We start from the raw sequence: 25640 nt of genomic DNA, 5'->3' as shown, positions 1-25640 counted from the left end.
ATGTCAGAAGATTATCAATTTCTGGATGGGCGAAAGACGTCGTGCTTTTACACTTACGATCGCAGAGGGGTTCGACAGTTAAATAACATTGCGTATGAGAGTCAAATACTGATATGATTATCTTATGACCATCTTACCATATCTATTTGTCTATGAATGTCACTGGATCAAGCATTCGTGAGAACTGTGACTTTGGTCTAAACACGTGAACAACACTTTTCACGTAAACAAACACATCTAAGCCTCAACACATCGAGGAACAGAGTGATGGGAATCTATGTCAACTTCTTATAAGGCATTTGTGCAAGGTTGTTTTGTCAGCAGCCATCAGTGACCTTGACCTTTACCAAGGTCCCCTGGTGAACTCAGGAGACTTCTCAGTACATCTAGTGATGTTGGCGACGTTTAAGCAGTAGAGGTTTTCTTGGGTTCGTCTCATGAACGCAGCAATCCTCCCGAACCCACTCTCGCTTATGATAAGGACATCACACGTGGACAGTATGATCTGGTCAAGCAAGGTCTTCTCAAGGCCATCGCACACGTGATTTCCGGTTGTTCTTTCAACATGAACTATGTGACCCTTCAGGTCAAGGTTCAAATCTGGGAATTTTGATCTCCCGATGTCTCTGATTTGTTCAGAATCAGTTGTCAAGAAAATATGATATCTATTGCTGTCGTTATATTTCTTGAGGAAGCCCCAAACAGCTTCGACATGTTCCAACGTATTAATTTCTCTGTCTTTTGGAATTGTGGGGCTTTTTCCAACTCGGATCTGTGAACAGACCAGAGTCTTAGATCTTGACATTTGTGACATGAATGTTCGTAAATGATTGCCTGTCTTCTGATTCAATTTAAATAAACTGTTCCAAACCACTTGGTATACCTCGCCAACTGACTTTCCTTTGGCCCACCCAAGCTGACGAGGATACAGTGGATTCCTTAATAGAAACTGTACACATTCCATATTGACGTTAAAGTAGGTAACATTAGATTTAAAAATATCCTCTAACTTTTCCTTTCCGAGGCGATTACAAAAACTGACAGCTTCGGAGTCTAGTTTGATGACATTGGTCGAAGGTATTCCTTGAAGCTCGTTACCATGGACTCTCCAGTCTTCCTTAACCGGAAGCAGGTACGTGCGTATATCGCACGGAACTGTAAGTATGACCTTAAACTTGCGTTCTGTCATCACTGATATGAGATAAGCAGCAACGATGCCCTTTTGTCTGTCTGCCCATCCCCCACAAGCAGATGTACCATCACACCTATACACAATGTACTGGCTCCATGGGGCGTACGAATGTGGAATGAAGACGGCATGAGCGCTGTCCATGGCTTTGCGAAGGTGAGGGTATACGCTCCTGTATTGGTGGTGCAAGAGGGGGTTTCTATATGACAAGTGCAGGCTGGGTAAAAAGGCGACGTATAATGCCACAGACACAAACACCGTCAGGAGCATCAGCTTCAGGAACGTCTGCAACAGAAGAGACATTTTGAAAAGTCAATAAGTGGTGATCACTAGCATCTTTCCGATCTCATTTGTTCTTGTTCCGATTCATTTCGGTTTAAACATGGTGTATAATGAGGCGTCATAACCTAATGTCACGATTACAATTAAGCTTTCGTAAATGAACTTTCAGTTGAAAGCCAAAATGTTCAGAGACCGACCATTTTTTATCATTTTAGATTTTGTTTCCTACACAAATTAAAATAATATTCATGCCCTGTACTATAATGCTATAGGTCACGTTACGCCTCAAATAGCAATACTATCATAATTGCTTTAGTTATATCTGACTATCGGTACATGTGTATGTGTGTATATGAATGTATATATGTATATGTATGTGTGAGTGTGTTTATATATGTATATATAATATATATGTATTTGTATATGTGTGTATATATGTATGTGTCTCAGTTATGCATGCTGTATTTATACCACAAGCAATGTACATCCATGCATTGTATTTTCACAGCAATTGACTAAACCTACTGTGTAACCTCTAATCCTGATGTACATCCCTTTGAAAGGAATAAAAAATGTAAAAAAAACCCAAAACTTTCAGTTGAAGCCAAAATGTTCAGAGACCGACCATTTTTTCGAAGGGGAGGGAGAATTCCACTTTGGTCTCTAACACTAGCGGCCAAACGACTTTGGGCGTAACAACATTACCACATGATGTCCCGAGGTGATCCTGTTTACGTTGGTAAAAGATTATTAACATATGACAGTTGTCTGGCCAATGTGTTTGTTCTCGGACGTTTTGTGCCAAATGTCTTGTCTGTCAACTTGTACTTTCTTCTCTGTTGATGACGCACGCTGAATGTTTGGTTTCTTTCTTGAAGCTCTTCCAACATATTCTACACAATATACAGGTACAGAAGCACCAATGAGCACATATATTAAGCTTTAACAATACCACAGAGCCACACCAAACAGGCTGAAAAGATGTGATGTCTGACAAACAGTTGAATGAAACGTGGATCGCTTGTACATACGTGACATTGAAGCAGTGATTATTTCAAGATGCAAAACTAATTTCTAGTTTCGAATTCTCCTAAAAAAATGAACAGCTCATCCTGTTCACCTCTGTTTTTAATCGACTTTATTAAGACAACTTTGTCATGTTGAAACCATACCGAGACTTGGCCAAGACTTGACGATGTCACTAAACAGCACCAGAGGATAAAATTCACAAGGCAGATTGAACCAAACAGAAATCCCACTTCCTAGACGTTCTAGTCCACACGTATGACCACAAACTCCAAATCAAGTTTATATGAAACCGTGCCATACAGACCGTTGCATAAGGTACAAGTCCAATCACCCCCACAGACCAAGAGTGCCACCATAGCCACCCCAATCAGAAGAGCCAATCTTCTCGACACCTGAATCACTCTAACAAGAAATATATCTGTAAAAACAGCGACAATTTGCTCCTGCAACCTTTTCTAATAATAAAGATTGGACGAACCAAGAAAATCAGGGCATTGACACTCCAACACGAAGAATCATGTCAGACAATAGATCCCACTACCATCGGTCTTCCCTCAATCGCAAATATTTACCAATCATAATGAGAGGGCGTGGTTTGATTAACGTCGAGGCTCTTCATAATAGAATTATTTTGAACACTTTTGCACACGTTTATTTGTCTGATGATCCTCTTGTGACGCATGTCAAGACTCATGATGAAAGCAAGGCATTCCACAGGATTTTTGTTAACGCGCCAAGGATGTGTTACATAATCTCAATGTCAGTGTTGATTTTGTTGATGGCTCTGTACTGCTAGACGGTACAGAAATGAGCGTCAACCAAACGAAGTGCCATATCAAAGCGGCCCAGCCTCAGTTTATTAAGGAGAGGCTTACTGAACGACCCCTGCATCGAGTTTAAAATTATGTACAGTGTGTTGAGGAGATCAGTAACCATGCAGAATCCTTTGCTTGGATGAAATCGGCTCGCCTGAAAAGTGAAGCAGAAAACTTTCTGCTCAAGACCAGTCAAGTCCCACTCGAAACCGTCAATTTGTGATATTGCATCAAAATGTAAATCTGAAATGCAGATTATGCAATGAATTTAATGAGACTGCCCAACACATTGTCAGTGGATTCCCAGCTTTGGCACAAACACAGTATCTTAAACGACATGATGGAGTGGCTCGATCATTTTATTACCGTTTCCCACGCTTGTGGTTTAAAACAGGGGTCCATCCATGGTACGTCCCAGAATATCTAGAGGGCGTCATGATAAATGATAAATACAAACTTCTTTGGCACCCGTTTACAGCCTCCGACGTATCCAGGCCAACACACCTGATCTTGTCCCTTTTTTTATAAATCCAATGAAGTCATTTATGTCATCGAATTTTCTGTCCCTTTTGGCACTAATGTGATTGGCAAGATTGAGGAAAAACATGGCAAATATGCGGACCTCGCTTTCGCAATGTTACGCTTGCATCCCAAGTACCAAGTTGTCAGACTCCCCATTGTTCTCGGTGCCTTAGGTTTGGTACCTCCCAACCCGTTGACTGACATTGGGAGAGTGCTCGGGTTTGCTACCAAGAATATAGCTCTTCTGACAATCTGGGTAATGCAGAAGGCTGCAGTGTTGGGGAGTCTTAACATTCTTCGAAAAGTTCTTGGTGGGTATGACTAAGGAGTGCCTCCTTGGAGAAGTACTAGTCGCTGTCTGGGCTGCGTGTAGAGGGGGCAAGAGCCCTGAGCTGATGATGAACCTACCAAGCCTGACTGTGCCAGGACCACCTAACTCCCTTTGCTGCTTTTACTTAAATAATAACAATAGCTTGCGAGCAGCCATAACATCTGGAACCCTTTTAATGCATCACTTTCCTATATATTCACAGGGGGCACGGCGTGTCAGCTTAAAGTGGTCGAAAAGCACGAAGAGATGCAGGCCTTGGACGTGTACCATATTGTGGAAACCCATGAGCACTGCTGACAGATCTTGAAACATAATCTGGGCGGACCGGGATTCGAACCCAAAAGCAATGGTTTTATGCAAACCCAAGGGACGCATGTCTGCATAGCCAACGGCGGCGCTTAAGACGACTTGGCTACCCATGTCCCCTGTTGATACAAAGATCAAAGCCGTAGTCATGGATTCTTGGGCGGATCGATATCGTGAAGAATTGATAAACAAAGTCACGAAGATCAATCACGTTTTGAATACTCAATTCTAAGAAATACAATCAGGCCACTCCGCTAGAATGCCAATGTTAAGTCTGAATATCTACCACGAGGTTAGTTAGTTACGACTGTGAAAAGTACATATCTTTGTGGATTGCAAAATGAATCGGCGCGTGAAAGTTCAATTACATGTATAACAAGGCATGCCAGCAATATATGAAAGTGATATGTGTAAGTAATCTTAGTTGCAGATTTTTTTTGTCGCAACTGCCAGTAGCAGCAAATGATTGAACTACTGGTGAAAAGATATCACGTGATGTCGTGACCCGATTTGAACCGCAATCAACAACAGCGGGTAGTGCTTTCCAGATAGTTTTGTGAAAATGAACATGACAAAGGTGATCTTCGCGAAATTTCTGGATGGTATTGTTTCTAGATAGCTGGCTGTGCCTTAGAGCGATAGGAGGATGGTTTGAGGTCTTTTCAACCTTATTTGTATGTAATCTACTTGTCAAGTACGGATTGGATACTTATTTGGAAACAATGCATTCTGGCCAGCTTCCAACGCTATTCTGGATTCCAGCACGGACACGGGCAATTTTAAGACAATCGTTCGTGAGTGTACTTACATTTATTCTTGGGCCTGTTACTTATTGCTTCTGGCACATATTTGACCCATTACATTGTATTTTTTGACTGCTCACCTGAAACTGAGTGCTAATTTTTTTGAAAATTTATTATTGATTATTGATTGATCGGTGACGACTTAGGAAGAATCTGGTCTGGCATTGTCAACTTTCTGCCAGTTTGTTTGTTTGTTGTTTTACGCAGCACTCAGCAATATTCCAGCTATGTGACGGCGGTCTGTAAATAATCGCGTCTGGACCAGACAATCTGGACCAGTGATTGACATCATGAGCATCGATCCATGCACTTGGGATCGATGACATTCATCACCCAAGTCAGCGAGCCTGACCACCCGATTCCGTTAGTCGCCTCTTGCGACAAGCATAGTCGCCATTTATGGCAAGCATTGGTTGCTGAAGGCCTATTCTATCCCGGATCTTCACGAGTCTTTTCTGCCAGTAATTACAGCGGATCGTCAACATGTCGCTGGCCTGTCAAATGTCCATTCACAAAAACCAAATCAGCTCGCCTGTGTGTAATACCACCCTACACCATGACACTGCCGCCCCGATAGCGATCATGATCAAGAACTGTTGCCATAGCATACCGCTAGCCGCTACGTCGTCAAATACCTTTACTGTCATCTGTGAATCGCAGTCTAAACCTTGTATAACACCATTGGCGCACAGCCCGTCTTTGTAGTTGCCTAGCCAACCTTTATTTTTGTCGTCTACGGTAACAGGGTCACACTCTTAACAGGACAGGAGGGCTGCACGGAGCCTTCCTTTTATTGTGCGGAGTTCTCTATTGTTCAGAGGGGCAGATTTGAATATATTGCGAAGTAGAATTAATGTAATGAGACAATCTTGTCTTGGTCTCGATTTTAGAAAACAAAACAGCCAAGCCCAGGTCTCATTGCAACCCCACCTGTTTGTTTGACGGTACTTGTCCTACAGTCGATAAATACACTTTTTGATTGGCTAAACATTGAAACATTGCCAAACTTGACATGTGGACACTGATATACACATGACAGCCATTTAAGAATTAATTCAATATGTTTTGCGATTGCACGCAAAAAAACCTGCAGGGCAAAAGAAAGTAAACACTTGAAAATTTGATATTACCAAACCATTACAAATCTTATCAAAACGCTACTAATCTAACAACACAACCCGTTGGTATGGAAAAAAACACGAGCAGCAGTAAAAGATCACCTTTTGCGGATATCCAAAAGAAATACTGTGCAGAAATAGTAGAAAGTGAAAAAGGGCTCAGGTGAGGAAAACGCACAAAAGATATTCCACGATCGACTTGAAGCGCTGGTGCTAATCTATATATCGACTAAAACGTTCCTCCGGTTTTCGATTTCACGATCAGGCCTCATCATGGAATAGAAAAACGGTGGTTAACTTTCCATGAAGGATATATTGATTAGTACCAGCATCATGACGAGATGGATGTAAACAAACACCCAGTTGTCTAAAAACACATCATGATGAATATGTTGGCATCACTAGTGGAAACCGTATGCGAACTGGGAACAATGATACAATGGCAGGTGAACACTGATCAAAATGACACAGCCAATTAATATCTGCACAGCCGAGGAATGGACACATTGATTTCAGGCATAGTAACATTAACTAGATGACAATATGCGCCTTAAAACAACGTCCTTTGCAAATAATGCAAAGTATAATGCAAATATAAAAGGTTAATGTAAGAGAAAAACCAGTCTAGAATATCCGCCAAAAAGGGCACAATAGCTGCGAAAATTATATGAATGGAATGAAAATCAGGGGCCAATGAGGTGCTCCAAACGGGTAAGACGGGTAAGGTGGCAGCAGGTTCTAGCATCAAAGTCAGACGCTTTTACTGTAAGACTGTGCCAAACCCTTCCATATCGTTAAAGACCTGGTCGTCCACAGCACACACACTTACAGGAGTTCCTTTGTTACCCATATGTTGCGTAGCAGGTGTATGACGTCATGCAATTAAAGAAATGAACGCGTAGATGTGATAAACTTTCGCATTAGCTTGACCATCCTGAGGAGCATAATGTATTCTTCTGATCTCTGTCCACCAATTTGACCGCCATGCCAAGCTCGTAAGCTATGGCGCAGATGGCATGTCGGAATCAGCTCTCTTCTCAGATGACCGCTGGCGTGTTTGCTGACAGCACCATGAACGTTTAGAGGATGATGTTCCAGAATCACAGACTGAATTTGGTGGTGGTTCTATCGCTTAGGGTGACATTACACAGCTATTGCAAGGTGCCGTGTGTACAGAAGCCACGCTCTGTCACAAATCTTCTGGTAGTCTGCAAATAATCTGCCTGGCAAATGAAAGTTTAAACACATGTTTGATGGTGGCTGATAATAAAACAATATAAAGTGAAATTCAATAGTGATGTATTTGATGCAGGTGTCATAATTATGTTTTGGATCTTAAGCTTGTCGTGTTTCGGGGACTTTTTTTTTTAGTCTTGTAACGTTTTGATAACGCTTTAATCATTTTGTCAAATCCAATTATTTTCGTTTGCCAGGCTCACATGGCTCTGCGGTGGATCAGAAATAGGGGTGGTTGCACAAGGGGTGGTTACCCTTGAACTGCACTGGCTTCCTGGTGATTATCTCTTATTTTTTTTAATGAATTTGTACTTGAAACACAATACATTCACTTCAGCCTTTATTACTATTTTTTGGAAATTGGTTTTCAGTCCTGTATTACACAGGCGGCCCTTCAGTTGTATAGAACGTCACAATACACAATATACGTATATAATGTGTTTTTTGAAGAAACCTTTCTGAGTGAATGAGTGAGTGAGTTGGGTTTAACTCCGCTTATATCACGACATGTCAGCTTTATGTGGAAGTAGAGCCCGCAGTGAAACGGCAAACCAAGAATCGCGAGAGCGACTGGACCATCCCTTCCCCCCTCTGAATAACTACATACAGTCTAGAAAGCGTGGGCATCTGTGACTAGTGGATGTGTGTTGGTGAAGAATGCTGCATACATACCAGTAATCTTGCACGAAATGGCCAGGAAAGAGGAGCAGTAATCCGTAGCATGTTGGCAGTTTGGGTAATATCGAGAACCCAGACCTGAAATACATTTCACATTTTAATGCATATTGTTGCACATCCAGTGCTTGTGTTTATTCTGAATACGGTGTCTTCCGTCCAGACTCGAACACATATACGTCATGGTGGTATCTCTACTACTTCACTAATGTTGAATATTGTGTGTTTAGCCAGTCTCCAATACATATATGACGCACGCACGCACGCACGCACGCACGCAAGCACTCACGCAAGCACTCACGCACGCACTCACACTCGCACGTACGCACGCGCGCTCGCTCGCTCGCCGCTCACTGGCTGGCTGATGCTTGCTGAATACTAAAATAACGAATTACTACATTCAGTTCCTGAATACATTCGAAAGGAACAGTTTAGCACACCTCGGGTCATCTCCAGCAGTTATTCAACAATTGTATAAGGGAAATAATTATTTCATGTCACGATCAAGACCGCGTGATGCTGGAATACCAGGCAATTTGAAATTATAATATTTGGAAACAGTCATACAATGGTGGTCAATACAGGACGAGGACGGTGCGGAAGAGATTACCAACACAGGACTTCATTCCAACGGTTTCATTCCAACGGTTTGTTTGACTTCTAGAAGTTAGTAATATAAGTAAATATGAAAAATTAGGGATTAAAAACTTCTGGTTGATTGCATATAGCGACGTTTCGATGTAGATTCTGACACCCTAACAAGCTGGAGTCACAACCAAGTAAATAGTGAGTGAGTATGGTTTTACGCAGCTTTTAGCAATATACTTGCAATATCACGGCAGGGAACACCAGAAATGGCCTTCACACATTGTAGTCACAAGTCATTGTAGTCTCATGAAGTAAGTGAACCCGGGCCTTCGGCGTGACGAGCGAACGTTTTAACCACTTGTCTACACCACCGCCCCAGCAAGTGAAGAGAGGCATATATACATGATATATTTTTTGATAAGCAGCAGATTAAAATCAACAACAACATGTAATAAATACCAAGTAGCACACATATAATGGGATGATATATGTACATTTGGCTTCGTCATGCTACTTGTTATCTAGTTGCTAGCGAATCTCCAGGGATGACGTCATGATAGAACAATATTTTATCGTCAAATGAACCACGCTTCGTTCTTCGTTTTCTTTGCGATTTATCGAGTAACTATCTTATATTTGCGTATAATACGCAAACAAATCACCATTATTCAATAATATTGAGCCGCTTGCGTAAAAATACCTGTAAAAATGTTTCAAACCCAGTATTTTACAACACTGCTTTACACGTGAACTCTGCTGCGGGAATAATGCACAATAATTTCACCAAAAACTGCTTTTAAGTAACAGTTTGAGTGAGTGAGTGAGTGAGTTAAAATTTAAAGTCACAGTAACAGTTTGGTCTGGCTTTTGATATCAGAATCAATGAACTGTGAAACCTCTGTAACACACAACATGTGTCTAATATGATAAAATATACTATTTCTCGTATAGCAGTGTGTGTGAATGTCAGCCTTTATACCGTAGATAAGGTGATTTGGTTGGTTGGTTTGTTGTTTAACGCCGCACTCAGCAATATTCCAGATAAATGACGGCGGTCTGTAAATAATCGAGTCTGGACCAGACAATCCAGTGATTAATATCATGAGCATCGATCCACGTAATTGGAATCGATGACATGCATCAACCAAGTCAGCGAGCCTGACCACCCGATCCCATTAGTCGCCTTTTTACGACAAGCATGGGTTGCTGAAGACCTATTTCACCCCGGATCTTCATGGGTCTTAGGCAAGGTGAGCTGTTGGTGTACCGTGATATGTCTGTCACAAAATGGCAAACTAATGATAACTTTGTCATACAATTGCAATGATTACTGATTTTCAGTCGTCCTTTCATGTACTGGTCATCTCTAGTGTATCAACCCCCACCCCCCACCCCCCACCCCCACCCCCCCACCCCGCCACAAATGCCCACGATATTATCCACTTTTCATATGCATACATGTACATTAAATGTGAGTGTAAAAACAGGCACTAACTGTCATAATTTGTGATGATTCAATTGCTTCCATGTTCTGTTTTACTGTTTTACTGCGGTGAGTACCTCAGGACAAGGCAATCGTTATGCTACGGGTAATGGTATGCATGTGTTAATGTATGGACGTTATAATAGAATTTACGACCGCTCTGTTCAAGCGACCTTGTCGGGAACAGCGGGTTTGTAAAGAAACGTCATTGGCCGATTGTTTTATCCACCTACCTTGTCAAGTTCGAACACCGAAAACAATTAACTTCGCGTCAAGTGTACATTCCCATTCGTTTACCGTATCCATTACAACGTATGTATTACTTAAAGAAGGAACAATTCGGTGAAGGCTATAATCGACACAGTCGTCCTTACCTTGCTTCGTTCCCTAGGTAGTAGTCAATGTGTCCATACAACGTCGTTCTGTGTAGTTACAGTCACCATCACTAAGGTAATGCTACAATCTCATGCTACGTGAGCTGTTCCGGTGTCACGAAATATATTCGCCCCCAGAATAAAATCTCCCCCCGGCGAATTTATACCGGTACAGTTCCGCCCCTCTCGAAATAAACACTTCTGTAATACATCAAACAGCTTTGTACAAATAGACATTGATAGAATGTACAGAACCATTCAATAGAATTATGAGAGATTATTAACAGAATATCCCACTGCTAAGTATATGATAAATTGTTGAATTAACATTAGATAAGGTTTAGAATTAAGTGTATGTTTTTTCAATACATCTTAGACTGGTGAGTCGTCTGCTCGATGATAACCAGCCTACTCATATTTTTACCCTTTTCCCCATTGTTGGAAAGTGTCGTCTGCTACCCCAGCTGGAGCCATCTGTTAACAATTAATCACAAACTCTCAATATACAATACATTATAATACATCAAGATGGCAGTTTCCATGTAAAGATTACTTGTGTCTAAGCAACTTAAAGATATGCACAATATCTAGACATGTATCTTTAATTTGCTTAGAAATACTTTACATGAAAACTGTCATCTTGATGTATTATTCTCTTTTGTATATTGACAGCTGGCGATTGAGTATGAGGTTATACTGTATCATTTTCACTGTTTTGATATTTTGCAATATGTTTTGGTCATCAGTTATGCAAATCAATTTCGGTGTGTCTTTTTAACAAGGTGTTTTTCATTAAATCATTTAATCAGTGCTGAATTAGACAGTTTAGTGATGTTGTATGTTTAAAGCAAGGACTGGTTGGCTCAGAGTCGGTATACTGTGTCTGAGTGGGGTATTCATGTTAAACTGCGGCATGGTATCTCAGTGAGCAAGCACTATAAATCGGCATCAGTCCGGACTAGTACAAGCAGCCACACACACGCACACGCGTGCATGCACGTCGCTATATAAGTGCAATAATCTTGGACGCGACGTTAAACCTAATTTCACCTCACCTCACCTACACTGATACCATTTTCAAATCGTAGCCTGTATTAAGGAATATATTTTAGATCTTAAATCAGAGTATAACGGACAGTCTGAGCTGGAAGCGCGCGTGGATATGTTGACAGTTTTACGTAGTTAGTGTTAAAACCGAATGTTTGCGAGGATTAATAAGATTTCTGAATTTCAGTTACGACAGTAACCGTACATGTATTTGTCACATTAAGTCATTTCATTCAAATTTGTTTGGTATGATTATGTCTTATAATTATTGTAGGATGGAAGGTTCAGTTACCAAATAAAATATGCTGAAATATCAATTCATTATGACCATATTGCATAATCTATTTTCTAAAGTAACCCTCCTTACATTAAAGTTAACCATTTAAAGAATATAGTACTCTAAAGACATTGCAACAAACCGAATAATCAGAGGGGAGACTTTATACTGAGGGGGGCGCAAAATATGTCCGCCCGGTGGAGATTTTATTTCAGAACAGATTCTCCGGGGGAGAATCTGTACTGGTATAAAATCTCCGGGGGAGAGTTTATACCGGGACACCGGCATGGGCTCATGCAAACTCATCAGTGCTGATAGTTTCAGCGATGCTGTCGGACGTTGCCGGATCTTCAATAATTGAGTATTGTCTTGATTAGGGCAACTTTCCAACCTTCGAACCCACTAGCGTATTAGATCTCGTGATGGATTAATTAACATCAATAACAACTGGCGGCAGGACAGGGAAGTGTTCGTCAAATGGAAATGTTAAGATTTCATTCGTGCTTTTGTGTGTGTGTGGATGTGTCGTTTTGTAGTGTGTGTGTGTGGATGTGTCGTTTTGTAGTGTGTGTGTGTGTGTGGATGTGTCGTTTTGTAGTGTGTGTGTGTGTGCTTGCGTGTGCTGGCTTATAGTTAGTGAAGGACTTCGACCAAAACATTTCTTCCAAGAACAAAGAGGCCAGGAACCAACGTCAAAATATACGTTTTTACGAGTTTTGCCTTTTATTTGCTAGGTAATAAGTATTGATAAGTACTAATACAAGATATGTTCCAAACAAACGCCAACAATTTGTATTCCGGTCGTTTTTAGTGAGACGTGTCAAAGTACCATTTGGAACATCAATATATTGACATAGATACGTAATCCATGCTTGTCGTAAAAGGCGACTATGCTTGTCGTAAGGGACGACTAACAGGATCGGGTGGTCAGGCTCGCTGACTTGGTTGATACATGTCCTCAATCCCAATTACGTGGATAGATGCTCATGATATTAATCACTGGGTTTTCTGGTCCAGGCTCGATTATTTACATACCGCCATCATATAGCTGGAATATTGTGTTAAACAACAAACAAACCAACCAACGACATAGATACGTGATGTGTCTATGAAGTTCACATTGCTGTTCCTGACAGCTAGTGTACTTGGTCCATGAAGACATGTTAATAGTAATGTGGCATACTTAACAGAAATAAAACACAGGACCGGCTGTTCCTAAAATGGGTCCCCTCAATCACTCACTCACTCACCCACTCACTCATAGACTGTAACAAAACATACGGAAAGGTGATATAATTTGTTGTGGCTTTGTGATGTCATCTCTCTGATTTTCAGAATTAATTTTCATTGGATAATCCATAATCGATATTTTTTGGCGTTGACGTTCTTTCTATCATCATTGTAAAAACCCACTGAAAAGGTCATCTGATCTTTCTTTCCTTCGAACGCAAAAATGCAAAACGGTAGTTTTCCCTTTACAAGGTTACGTCAATATGTTAGACCTGCAAATAAGGAGTCATCACATTTCCTAAAAAACTGAGATGATTTCAACATTACCTACCTTACTTATCAACATGCATCTGGAGCTACGACAGAACGCCAGCCTGGGAAAACAGTGCTATGAATATTGCGATAGTTAACGACGCAGTGTAACACAAATCCCATTTATCATTTATAGATCAATAGAAACAGCTTGACGTTTATTTAGCTCAGAGATCGGTATCTGTCCCATTGTTGTGTTGAATCGCAAGGCTAGCTCAAGACGTTATTCGTGCACGTATGTATCGAATGTTGTAAAGCCGCACTCAGCAATATTCCAGCTATATGACGGCGGTTTGTAAATAATCATGTCTGGACCAGACAATCCAGTAATTGACATCATGCGCATCGATCCACGCAGTTGGGATACGATGACATGCATCAACCAAGTCAGCGAGCCTGGCCACCCGATCCCATTAGTCGCCTCTTCTACCCCGGAACTTCACGGGTCGAATATCTCATGGCCATTATGTTGCTGTTGCTATTGTTCAATGTAATTGATATAGGCACGGTGCCACCATAAACATGCTTGTGCAATCTATATTTCTGTGGCACAACAACTTGTCATTACAATGTGTGAATAAAACCCTTTCCATAAACATAACTATTAAACGCCAAGGAACAGTTGTCGCAATTATCCGACGAAACGGATTCCATTGAGCGTAAATGGCAAAATAGTTGTGTCAATTATATGAATGGATCACTGAAAATCATTGATGACTCCAGGTGTTCGCGAAAAGGGTAAGCATGTCCTGTCCAATCGGTGGAACCCGCCACTTACATAATTTGCATAAAAAACTATGTGATTTTTGCCTGAAATCTCCGCTAAGAGTCTTTTGAACGAGTCTGACTATATTATGAGCATGGCACTGTGAAAAAGGTAAATGGATCAGACAACATTTTGGTCACTGGTGCGTAAAATGTGGACATGTCCTGCGTCTATCGTGAAACATTTTTAATGCTTTGATTAAGGCCATGAAAGTTGTAACTCTGATGACACAGCTTTTGAGCCAGAGTCCTTTGTGTGAATCCTCTGTGTGAGTCCATTGTGTGAATCCTGTGTGAATCCTTTGTATGAGTCAATTGTGTGAATCCTGTGTGAATCCTTTGTATGAGTCCATTGTGTGAATCCTTTCTGTGAGTCCATTGTGTGAATCCTGTGTGAATCCTTTGTACGGGTCCTTTGTGTGAATCCTTTGTGTGAGTCCATTGTGTGAATCCTGCGTGTATCCTTTGTATGAGTCCATTGTGTGAATCCTTTGTGTGAATCTTATGTCGTTATATTTGGGGCCTTCAAGTATAAGTATGTGTATATTTCAGTTTGATGGCGCGCAAATTCGACAAACATATGATCGAGCCCAGGAATTCCAGTCTAGTTCAGCAAGTGTGGAAACTGGACTTTTAAAGTCAGTTAACTCTCTTGCCTCGGGAAGATGCCGAAGTATTATCGATGTAACTAATGTAGCAAGTCCATGTTATTATCATAGCAACATTATTTTCCGGTTTTTAAAAGAAACAGCTTCAACACGAAATTTAACTTGAACACCAGTTACATTTGTTATAGCATTGAACAGTTTTTACATTGCCAATTTACATGGAATTTCTTAATACTAACAATTTTATCGGCCCTTTACACCCTACACAAGTTCACATCATATTCTATTTACATCCATGTGCCTGGCCTTGCACTGACTCATTCGTGACCAACTCGTGTTATTCCGGGACAAGCCGAATAGCGACTCGCGCCCCTATCATGGCCATTTTTGCACCCGGGTACCATCTTAGCGCAAACGGGCACACCTAACACAATTGTTAACTCGTTGTGTAATGGTTCACATTTATTTCCCTATATATTATATATATTTCAGATGCAATTTAAAGCACATAGGGACATGCGAAATTATACAGTATGATTGATCACATTTAACTGTGTCTTGGGTATATTGTAAGCTGCAAGACATATGTAAAATCAAAAATTATTTCTGAGGGATTCTTTGACGAAGAAGGAGAAATCATACGCGCATTCTGATTGGTTTGTCATTTTTTCGCACATAACATTTATCGATAGGGGGACGAGTCTTCTTGCAGGTTAGGGAAATGGGCGAGTGGTGACGAATAGTACACTGACTAAACCCCGTATGATTAACCAGGACAAACCAGTAGTAGTAATTAAAATGAAAGTAGCGAAATTAAATAAAGCACTCATAAAATAACTAAGTGACTTATCCTCACATGTGGTAGCCTACAGCCGTCTTTATTGTATAAATGAGTATGACATACGCAGTTATAGCAAAAGAAAAAAGTCAATATTTTCATCAATAGTCACATTTCACTGTCATATAAATAAAAAAACAGTATTTCCAGTTTTCACCAGTGTGAAAATAACCAGTATTTTCTTACCCCTTGGATGACTGAACGACCTTCATTCAGAGTTACCGCCCTTGAAACTTAACTCCCTTGATTCGCCTGCTGGAAGAAGCCAAAAAACAAAACAAAAACTATAGCATAAGTATCATGACAGATACCCACTTGCAACGATTCAGAGACACACTGAAATAAAAAAAGCTTCTAAAGTCAATTGGGAAGGGCAACAAACCCAAGGCTGCTGATGAGTTATCAGACAAGAACATTGGCAACATGCATGCTTCTGGAACCCTGTCGGCAGTCCAACAAGTCTTATTCATTCAGCATGTTGGTATGTACGCTACATTACGGCATGATAACTGGAAATGAAACAGAGAAGTGAAGTGATGTGGAGCTGCGTGAAGATGACGATGGCACAGAATACCTAATACTAAATCTTGAGCACCAAACAAAAACTCACACTGGCTTCATCCCCGGGAACAGACGAGATGCAACGCCCAGGGCTTACAGTGCCCCGGAGATTCCTGAAAGATGCCCAGTGGCAGCCTATAAGATGTTTCGGGATCAACGCCTACCTTCCACCTTGCTTGCCAACAGTCCATTCATGCTCGGTGTCTCAATAAATTCTGCTTATTCCTCGGGCGTTTTGTACAGTTTCAGACTACAATACTAAATTAAATATCTTTGCTACACAACAGGTAGGACTAATACCCAAGATCTTGTTGCCTTTGTTGTTGAGCCTGGACCTTATTGATCTATGAATATGTACGTTTTTGTGTCTCATGTTTTCATCGGGTTTCTTTTATTCTGAAACTATGGTATGTATACCTTACAGTTGTACTATCTTTTGTTGATAGATATTTTGTAATGAATAGCTTGTTCTCATCGCTATTTGGCTGTTATATTGGTGGTGCAAAGTAAAATATTGATGCATAATATGACAACATTGACTGAAACATTTTTATTAAAACACTAAACTATCCAAATTATGTCTTTGATTACAGGTAATATATTCGGTTATCTGAATTTGGCAAACATGTCGTTTAATTTAACTGATATTCTAATTCTAAGTGGGAACATTGATAAAAATCATGCTTTTTTAATCCTTTTCAAATCCTGTGAGTAGGTAAAGCACTAATTCCACTGAATTGTGACAAAAAACTTATCAAAATCTGCCTGAACCATTGTGTAGCCTATACAGAACACAAAATGAAAATATATTACATAGGGACTGAACATATGAAACATATGTTTCAGGTTTTTCTATGAACATCTGTGGTGGCCATCTGGAGTTTATATATATACTTGAATTACACCCGGAAAGGCGGAATAATAATAAATCGTGATAAATCGATTATTTCCATTGGACTCTTCTCTGTCTTGGATCCCTAATCATGTCAACAATATCGACAAATTCTATCTTCTAACTGAGTTTTAGTTGTTTGGTACATGTTACCCGGCCTGTTTCAATAGCAATGGGTAAAACCTGTTACGATCCAGGTTAGAATAGGTATTCAGCAAACCCATCATTGCCTTAAAAAGCGACTTTGCTTGTCGTAAGAAGAGGTGACTAACGGTTGGTAAGGTTCGCTGAATGAATGTAATCGTATCCCAAAAGCAATGGGTAAATATACACATCTAACAATTGCAAAACATGCAGTCTGACGATTACTGTACTGGCGGCGACTCATAAATCATAATGTATGCGTTCCCTTTCTTTTCCTTTTCACCACTTTCGATAAAAGCTCTCTCCTGTATATTGTGTGAGTTTGGGGTGAACGCAATGAACCCGTTTAAACTGTATATGTAGCTCCCTTGGGAAGTTGTTGCATATCGCTTTGTCTCTCGCAACAAACTGTAAAATGTTGAAATTGGAACCTAGGTCAACCTTCTCACGCACATTTTGAACGAACTTTTGTCCTACTGATTGTAACATATCGTCTTTGTTTACATATCGAAATCCGGACCGAGGTGGGGTACGCTTGTTTTTTTTCTTGTGTATTATTGCTAATACACCTGTCAGGTGATGTTGAATCGAACCCTTTATAATTTAGTGAGGATTCGGATGATATGAGATCTGCAATTATTCATCAAATCAAATCAAAGCATCTGAAGATAAACTATTAAAAGAAATTGGTTTGGTGAAAGAAGAATTACAAACATTGAAGAAGGGGTCGAGGAAACAATATCATTTTGTACGGTATTGCAGGGGGACCGAGTGAATCCTATGCAATCTGAAAAAATAAAACTTTGGAAGTAATGAACAATGGCAGGGAAGCCAATAATATAGATCCGCTTGTTCCAAGAGACATTGAGCGAGCGGGCACATAGAATAGGTCAACGTAGCACGGATAGACCACGCCCTGGCTGTGATCGCAAAACTTGTGCACTGGGAGGATAAGCTGAAGTCTTTACATTTGAGAAATTCCCTAAGGTCCAAGGGATATGACATTTCCAAGTACTAAACTTTAAACCAAAGGCAAGAATTAAAGAAATGTAAAGATGAAGATCAATCTGAACATTATTTTTATGAAGATGGTAAAACACCCAACAAGGTTACGGATGCTTCAATCAAAGTCTCGTATGGGAGGAGAGGTGGTGTCTCTGACAGAAGCAACAGTCCACCCAGAAGGAGGGGAGCTCGCGCCCCACTACCCGCAGTCAGGCTACCAGCTCCAGGGGCAGCCAGCAGGGCCGTACTTCCTCTCACAGTAGCGGATGACCTCGTCTAGGTGAACACTACCAAACTGACTGTTCATTTACCGCTAGTGCCTCACATGAGCAAGTTTACCATGATGCGTTTCCAGCCTGGACTCGTCAATTGTCCAGTTTTCAGGATCTGTCTCATTTAATAAATGTTGCGATATGCCTTCCGTTCTTCTTACCATCCGTCGAGGTTGTTGGTCTATGGGCCGTACGCGTTGAGCTGTTCTACTATAGGATCACAAAGACGCACTAAATTTATGTTGTTCAGGTGACTGTGTGTTATCGTATCCGGATGATCGTACCTCGTGCTTCCAACCCCAACTGGTTTGACTTGAACTGAATCGAATATAGGCCATCGTGTCATACCTGGAATATTGACTCTGACATAATGTATAGTGAGTGAGTTTATGCTTTACGTCACATCGGCAACATTTCAGCCATATCGTGGAGAGGACATAATGTATAACGAACCATTATGATACATACAGCAAAACACGCGTAGCTTCAACATGTGTAAGAATAGGTCATGTTAAAGTAAAGTACTTGAAGCAATCGTGATATAGCTAGAATATTGTCCACTATGTCGTTGAACACGTCATATACTCATGACAATGGGAGCATGTTGTGGTATCGTTGTAAATGAGTTTTGTGTCAAACACATCCTTATGCTATTGTAGCAGGGCGTGGGGTCATCCCACAGATGACATCCTTACCTTGTCATCTTGCTGACGGGGTTAACCTCTTTGGTCATGTGGACAAAGTGTCCGACCTCTGATCAGAATGTCCGTGGTTCGAATCCCATCACGGGACTCGGATATGTTATGGCAATGGGGATATACAGAACATCTGTCCAAAGTAAGTGTTGGTTTTTCTATATTTTGTAGAATAGTGTTAGCCAGTGTAGGTGGCCCAACTAAACCACGCTAGGATAACTTGGGCCAAGACTGAGATCACCTAGAGTGATCTGGGCCTAGGCTGAGATCACTCTACAATGACTTGAGCCAAGACTGAGATCACTCCACAGTGACTTGAGACCATACTGAGATCACTCTAGAGTCTAGAGACCAGACTCGGATCACTCTAGAGTCTTTTGAACCTGGGCTTAGGTCACTTACAAAAGGACCAGAGCACTCGTAGGCCCAAATTACCCCTCGGGCTCAAATCCACTCCCCTTGCTTTCCTTGGTGTGCGTGTTGCTTGTATGTGCCCACTCCCTCTGTTGTTGCGTCGCCCCTTCAGACATATGCACCCTGAACAGCTCTGTTCAAGTTGTCACGACTTCAAGGATCCGTATCACTACATCTTTGTTTGTCCACACGTTTTGTAAACTTACGGAGACACGAAATGTTTAACATGATGCAACCTATTTGATAGTTAGTCATAAACACATGCTATGTCAACAGAAATGAGCTTCACACACTGCCGAGTACCGAACCCGGGCCTACGGCTGTATAACCCAAAGGCTACTCCCTATCTGTTCGTATAGAAATCTGTTTTAGGTAAGTGTACAACTGCCAAGTCATTTGGGCGGCATCTTAGTTTCTTCAGGCGTGTCAGCTTAATTGTTTCATGATCGGGATAGCGAAATCTTCTAAATTGATCACATCGCTAACCCGTCCGAGGTCATGTTTGGGTGGATCGTTCTTGTCTCGTTCATGAAAAACCCTAAAGTAAACAGCAGTATAAGCGTGTGAGTGATTATTGCTTAACTCCGCAGTAGTAACTACTGTATTGAGGAAACGTAAAGGGGCACTGATCTAAAGCAATTCCCCGGGACTGGTTGTTGCCTTTGTTATTGTTTTTTCCCCGTAAGTACCTGGATGATACGCAACGCAACTGAGCGTGACAAGAGACTGGGCTATCGTCTGCAAGGACAGCCAGATAAACTTGGAGCCAATATTTGTTTTACCCATTTTTGAACACTGATTGGTTAACCTTGATCTATAAAGATTTCGACAAAGGGCGCATGTTCATTAATTTCTTCAGCCTAAACAAACAGTCAAAAAGGACGGCGGAGCTCATCGGTTGTCGTCATTAGGAAATACCCCTGATTGTTATAGTTTAAAAAAAAGTATAAATGCAGTAAAAGCATTTTCGGATTTCGGATTTCGGATTTCGGATTGCGTCGATAATACGAGTACTACTCCCTTTGTTTGTCATCCACGTTTTCTGGTATAACCCTACACTTGTGTATTTGTCGTCATTCACTTGATGCTCAGTTAATGAATTTATTGCAGGTATAATTAGTGGTAGCACCACTCCGAGTACCTGAGGAAGCTTCCCATTTGGCATTTATTGTGTCTGGGGTAATTATTCATTCTAAATCCAGGTTTGAAGTGAGGTGAACTGTGTATTATGTAATATGCACGTGGCAGCCCAGCAAGAGATGAATGATCAGTTGATTTACTTTTTTGGTAAATAAGCGGATCGTTCGTAGTCATCAAAGGATTATCAGAAAATACATTGATTGATTAATCACTGTTATCTTGCACGGCGGATATGTCAAAAGTGAGTGTTTACATGTCTAGGTTTACTAAAACAAAGGGAAAACACTCATATCATGGCGTGAAGTGTCGATGTAAAAACAACATACTTTGTTCAAAGGGTTAACCGATAAGACGTTGATTAATTGCTCATTATTATCTAACTCAGTGGATTTTTTTAGGAACCGTGGACGTTATGAAAATAGTTGTCACATGGGCTTTCTCAGCCGACTTTTGAGACTTGACACCTATGTGAAACACCTGAAACAATCTAAGTGATCAGTTGAGAAACGAACACGGGTTATAATATCCCGAAACGATATATATATTTTAAGATATTTGATTGTTACAGAGACACATGACATCGAATACGTTTCTTTGTACAGCTGCAGACGTTTGGGATATTGTTCCTTTGTGTGGATATTCACGGATACATTCCTCGAACAAGGAAGCTGCCTAAAATTATACACATAAATTTGGTAGGTTGTAATTATGATATTCGCATTTTGTTTTCCTTCATTTGCAGTAGCAATGGACAGATTTATTCTTGTTCCTCTACGTCTTGGTTGGGAAATTCTTCGATGCGCGATAGACGTTGTTTTCACAAGTCTTTTCCTTTGAATATTACAGTCAATTTGTAAAATGTGATTCTCTCAGGCAATTTATAAAATGGGTAAATATTTCAGTCATTTTGACTGAAGAATCTGTCCATTTCATTAACAGATTGACCAAAATTGATTAAGACGATCAAAATGGCCTAAAAACATCACAATAGATTATTATGTAGGATTAGAAGCCAAACAATATAGAAATGTACTTTTCATCGTAACATTGGTGATGATTGGTGATCATTTGGTGATGATATTAAACATAAAAATGTTTGAAATTCGTTGTCATAATAATACAGATGGAAATATTTTTCAGTCAATTTGTAAAATAACTGAATATTCAGGCGTTTAATAAATTTCCTAAGTGAAAATTTTGCACATTTTGACTGTAAAAATATAAACACGGTAAAATAAGCAATGCTCAGGAGAACTATTTACTTTGTGTTGCAAGTCAAAATTGTGTAAACGAAAATCGCACAATTACCACACTGCAAACACGAAAACGTCGTTTTTTTCCGAATATGGTCATTGGACGAGAAAACGACGTTATTTGGACGCTTTCAAACCATCGTTTTTCCGTCCAAATAACGTCGTTATCTGACATAGGAATTTACTGGGAGAGACGATATCATCAAGCTCCTCCCTTTCTTGATTGACATTGTCAATCAAGCAACAGCGTCTATCGGTATTCCTACCTCTCAGATTTCATTGGTCAGTTCTCGCATGTTAGATTACAGGCCCGAGTTTGACGCTGTACTCGAAGCGCTTAGCGGAAGTACTGAAATCAATCGTTCGGGCGCATGTGGATTGCTTAATGCCTTGTCCAAATGTTCTGTTCTGTGCATGCGCGATTTCGCGTATTGTTTCCACTATATGTCACCACTTTTTGACAATGATTCATAAACACAGTCTCGTGATAAGTTCGGAATCGTACAATGTCGTTTTAATTTATGGCACGTACTTGATCGGCACGCATTTCCCATTAACTAATACATTGATAACGGTAATAAGTTTAGTCAAAATAATTAGGAAAGTGCCAGGCTCAGGAACGTCTGAGTATAGGAAAAGGATTAATACTTTCGAAAGTTATATAATCGTCAAATACGCAAACGAATATCAACCGGCTTTTAAAACTTATTTTTGTAGAAGGTGATCTTGGTGTATATTGCCAGATATTATTTGCATATACATTTTCCGATATTGCTTATTTCAATGTGTCTTAATAGTTTTAAGGTTCGTCCGCCTAATTGACGGGATTCCACTTTCTCATTTGTACATGACACTTAAGCAGTGTCCTGTTACTGTAAACAGATTAGTTTCAAATTCCATACTGGACATTTATACTACGAGATAGTAAGCCTAACGCTTACTCACCAGTAGAACGTAGACAATTTCGCTAATAGAGATATCACGTATTTGAATTATTTTTGCAGTGACGATATAACACTTATACACGTTTATTGGTGACTTTCATCAGTGTTTCTATTCATTTTAATAACTTTGTTTTCACATATACAAGTAGCAATACCCGACTAGCCTGTCATACTTACTTATGGTGCAGTTTTCAATCTTGTACTGATTTACACTGGTGTTCCTGAGTGAAGCTTATTGGGTTGGGTGTTATACCCCGTTTTTCTGGTATTCCTATTATTACTTCATTTTTATCTAATGACACCCTGTTCTCTGGATCACGGCTCCGTGACCTTCCATAACAATTAAGATGAACATTCAGACCAAGAACATGAATGAGTTTGTTTTGACGCCACAGCCAATCAAAGACCAATGCTGTGCGGTTTGATTACACACTTCTACCAGGTCGAACATCGAGGATCTTTATTTTCTACTTAAAGAGCATCATAGTTCATATGCTAATCCATCTACGAAAACCGTCCCGCTCAAGGTGACCTTACTTGTTGTTAAATCCATCATCTATCCCCTCACTCTCAACTCCATCTCCAATAGAGCTACTCGTACTCACATAAACTTGTAGTGATTATGTCATTGTTTTATTTCTTTAAAAATGTATTACGTGTTCAGCAATAACAATTAAGATGAACATTCAATTTCCGATACAAGTAAATGAATAAGTGTGTTTTACGCCACAATCAGTCAAAGACCAAAGTTGTCCGGTTTGATGACACACAATCTACCAGGTACCACATTATGTTCACCCGATCCCAATTTAAGTCTCCTCTGTGTGGATATTCCTGCCGAAAAGTCCCCATGTACATGTACTTGGGAATCACATTAATACATTCATGCGCGGCATTCTCTACCTTAAGAAAATAATAGTTAACATGTTTAACATGTCGAACTAACATCCCGCTCAAGATGAATGTTTTATGTAATACCCAACAGTCCGACATTTACACACACACACACAATTTGTAATTGCGACCACCATGTTCCAATCATCTCAGTGATCGAACGATTGGGAAGTAATTGTAACTTGTGTAAACTGCCGGGCAAAAGTAAGTATGCACCCATGTTTGATGCTGGTTAAAAATGAAACAAACAAGAAATGGTTATTCGATGGAGATATATTTGTTTCGGGCATCTTAGGCGATACTACATGCATCATATGAATGAGTGTCTCACAACAGGTGACGTGCACATGCCGTCTTAAGGAACACAGGGTTCGCAATTTCACTGTACACAAGAGTGATATTAGAATGGCAGGCATTTTCTTTTGCCCGGTTGTGTGTATATATATATATATATATCCTGGGAATATAATTTTAAACAGTTTGAGAATTGGTGTCGTTATTTTCTTTACTGTTCTAATATATTTTGAAACTGTACAGCAGTAATGAATAGTTTCCTAGACAGAAAGCATGATCTATGAAATGGTTTCTGGTAGTTCGTAACACTATTTGGACGACATCAATCGCATTAAAATCAGATCTTAGTTCTCGCTACAGCTAAACAAAGATCTGAGGACATCCCATTACGGGTCACGTCAGACCTACCATGCGCGAACTTTGACCGACAAAAGTGAATTACCAATCAGAAGGCAGCTTACAGCACAAATTTCAAATTGGCGACTACGCTTCGAAACATATTTTGACAAATTCTCGATTACAAATTTGAAACCTGAACAAAAAAACGTTCTAGATTGGCTAATATATGGTCTAGATTGTAAGGATTCAGTCGTTAAACCCGTTACTATCGTTCGGAATACCCCGTGTTAAAGTTTTAGAGGTTCCATGATTAGAAATCACATTCCGACTGTCACTTTCATGATCTGGTAAGCGACGCACTGATAAGTCGGATGAAAGGTCGTTCTGACGTGATCCCTAATGGGATGTCCTCAGATCTTTGTTTAGCGGTAGTGAGAACTAAGGTCTGGTTTGAATGAGATTGGGACGACATCCACCTCGTGTCTGCAATCCGACTATCCCCTCTCCCTGGTAAGTTACCTCATGTCAAGGGGTCTTTGTGTGTCAAGGACGTAAGAAAATCAGCTGATGCCCGATGCTGAAGAACCGTGTTCACAGATGACCGACTTGGTATTTTTCTGCACTGACAGAAACTGGATATACTGACACACAGCTATTATATATATTTAAATAACCCCTGATCAAAAAGATGCTCTTCGTTAATCTCTGTGTGGAGTACCGTACATACCTGTGATAACGATACCGGTGGCGATGATGAGGCTGATGGTGGTGGTGATGATAATGATGGTGACGACGATGATGATGGTGATGGTGATGGTTATGATATGCTGATATCCTTGCTTTTTACAGTGGTGATAAACATTATCTGTGATTGCAAACTTTAACATTTGAAAAATGAAAACACATACAGTTGATCATATCATCAAGGACGCTGGCGTTGCATAGTGGTAAAAGCGTTCGCTCCT

General features: G+C 40.3%; 1 protein-coding gene across 1 annotated transcript; it reads right to left on the bottom strand.

Moving 5' to 3' along the window:
* Nucleotides 1–286: 286 nt before the first annotated feature.
* Nucleotides 287–13651, bottom strand: LOC139450620 (uncharacterized). The gene is made up of 3 exons (XM_071232406.1): nt 13637–13651; nt 8304–8387; nt 287–1474 (listed from the first exon to the last, which is right to left on the bottom strand). Exons 1-3 carry the CDS (start codon nt 13649–13651, stop codon nt 344–346), a joined length of 1230 nt encoding a protein of 409 aa, XP_071088507.1. The 3' UTR covers nt 287–343.
* Nucleotides 13652–25640: the final 11989 nt, after the last annotated feature.

Source organism: Haliotis cracherodii, unplaced genomic scaffold, assembly GCF_022045235.1.
Source record: "Haliotis cracherodii isolate W230 unplaced genomic scaffold, xgHalCrac1.p SCAF_10, whole genome shotgun sequence".
Classification (NCBI taxonomy): domain Eukaryota; kingdom Metazoa; phylum Mollusca; class Gastropoda; order Lepetellida; family Haliotidae; genus Haliotis; species Haliotis cracherodii.
Note: the sequence above shows the minus strand (reverse complement) of the source record. Positions and strands in the feature narration are given on the sequence as shown.

Excerpts from the sequence above, each read along its gene's own strand:
- LOC139450620 (XM_071232406.1), bottom strand. Across the intron at positions 1,475-8,303 it reads CATTTCGTGCAAGATTACTG|ACGTTCCTGAAGCTGATGCT; the intron begins GTATGTATGCAG and ends CTTCTGTTGCAG.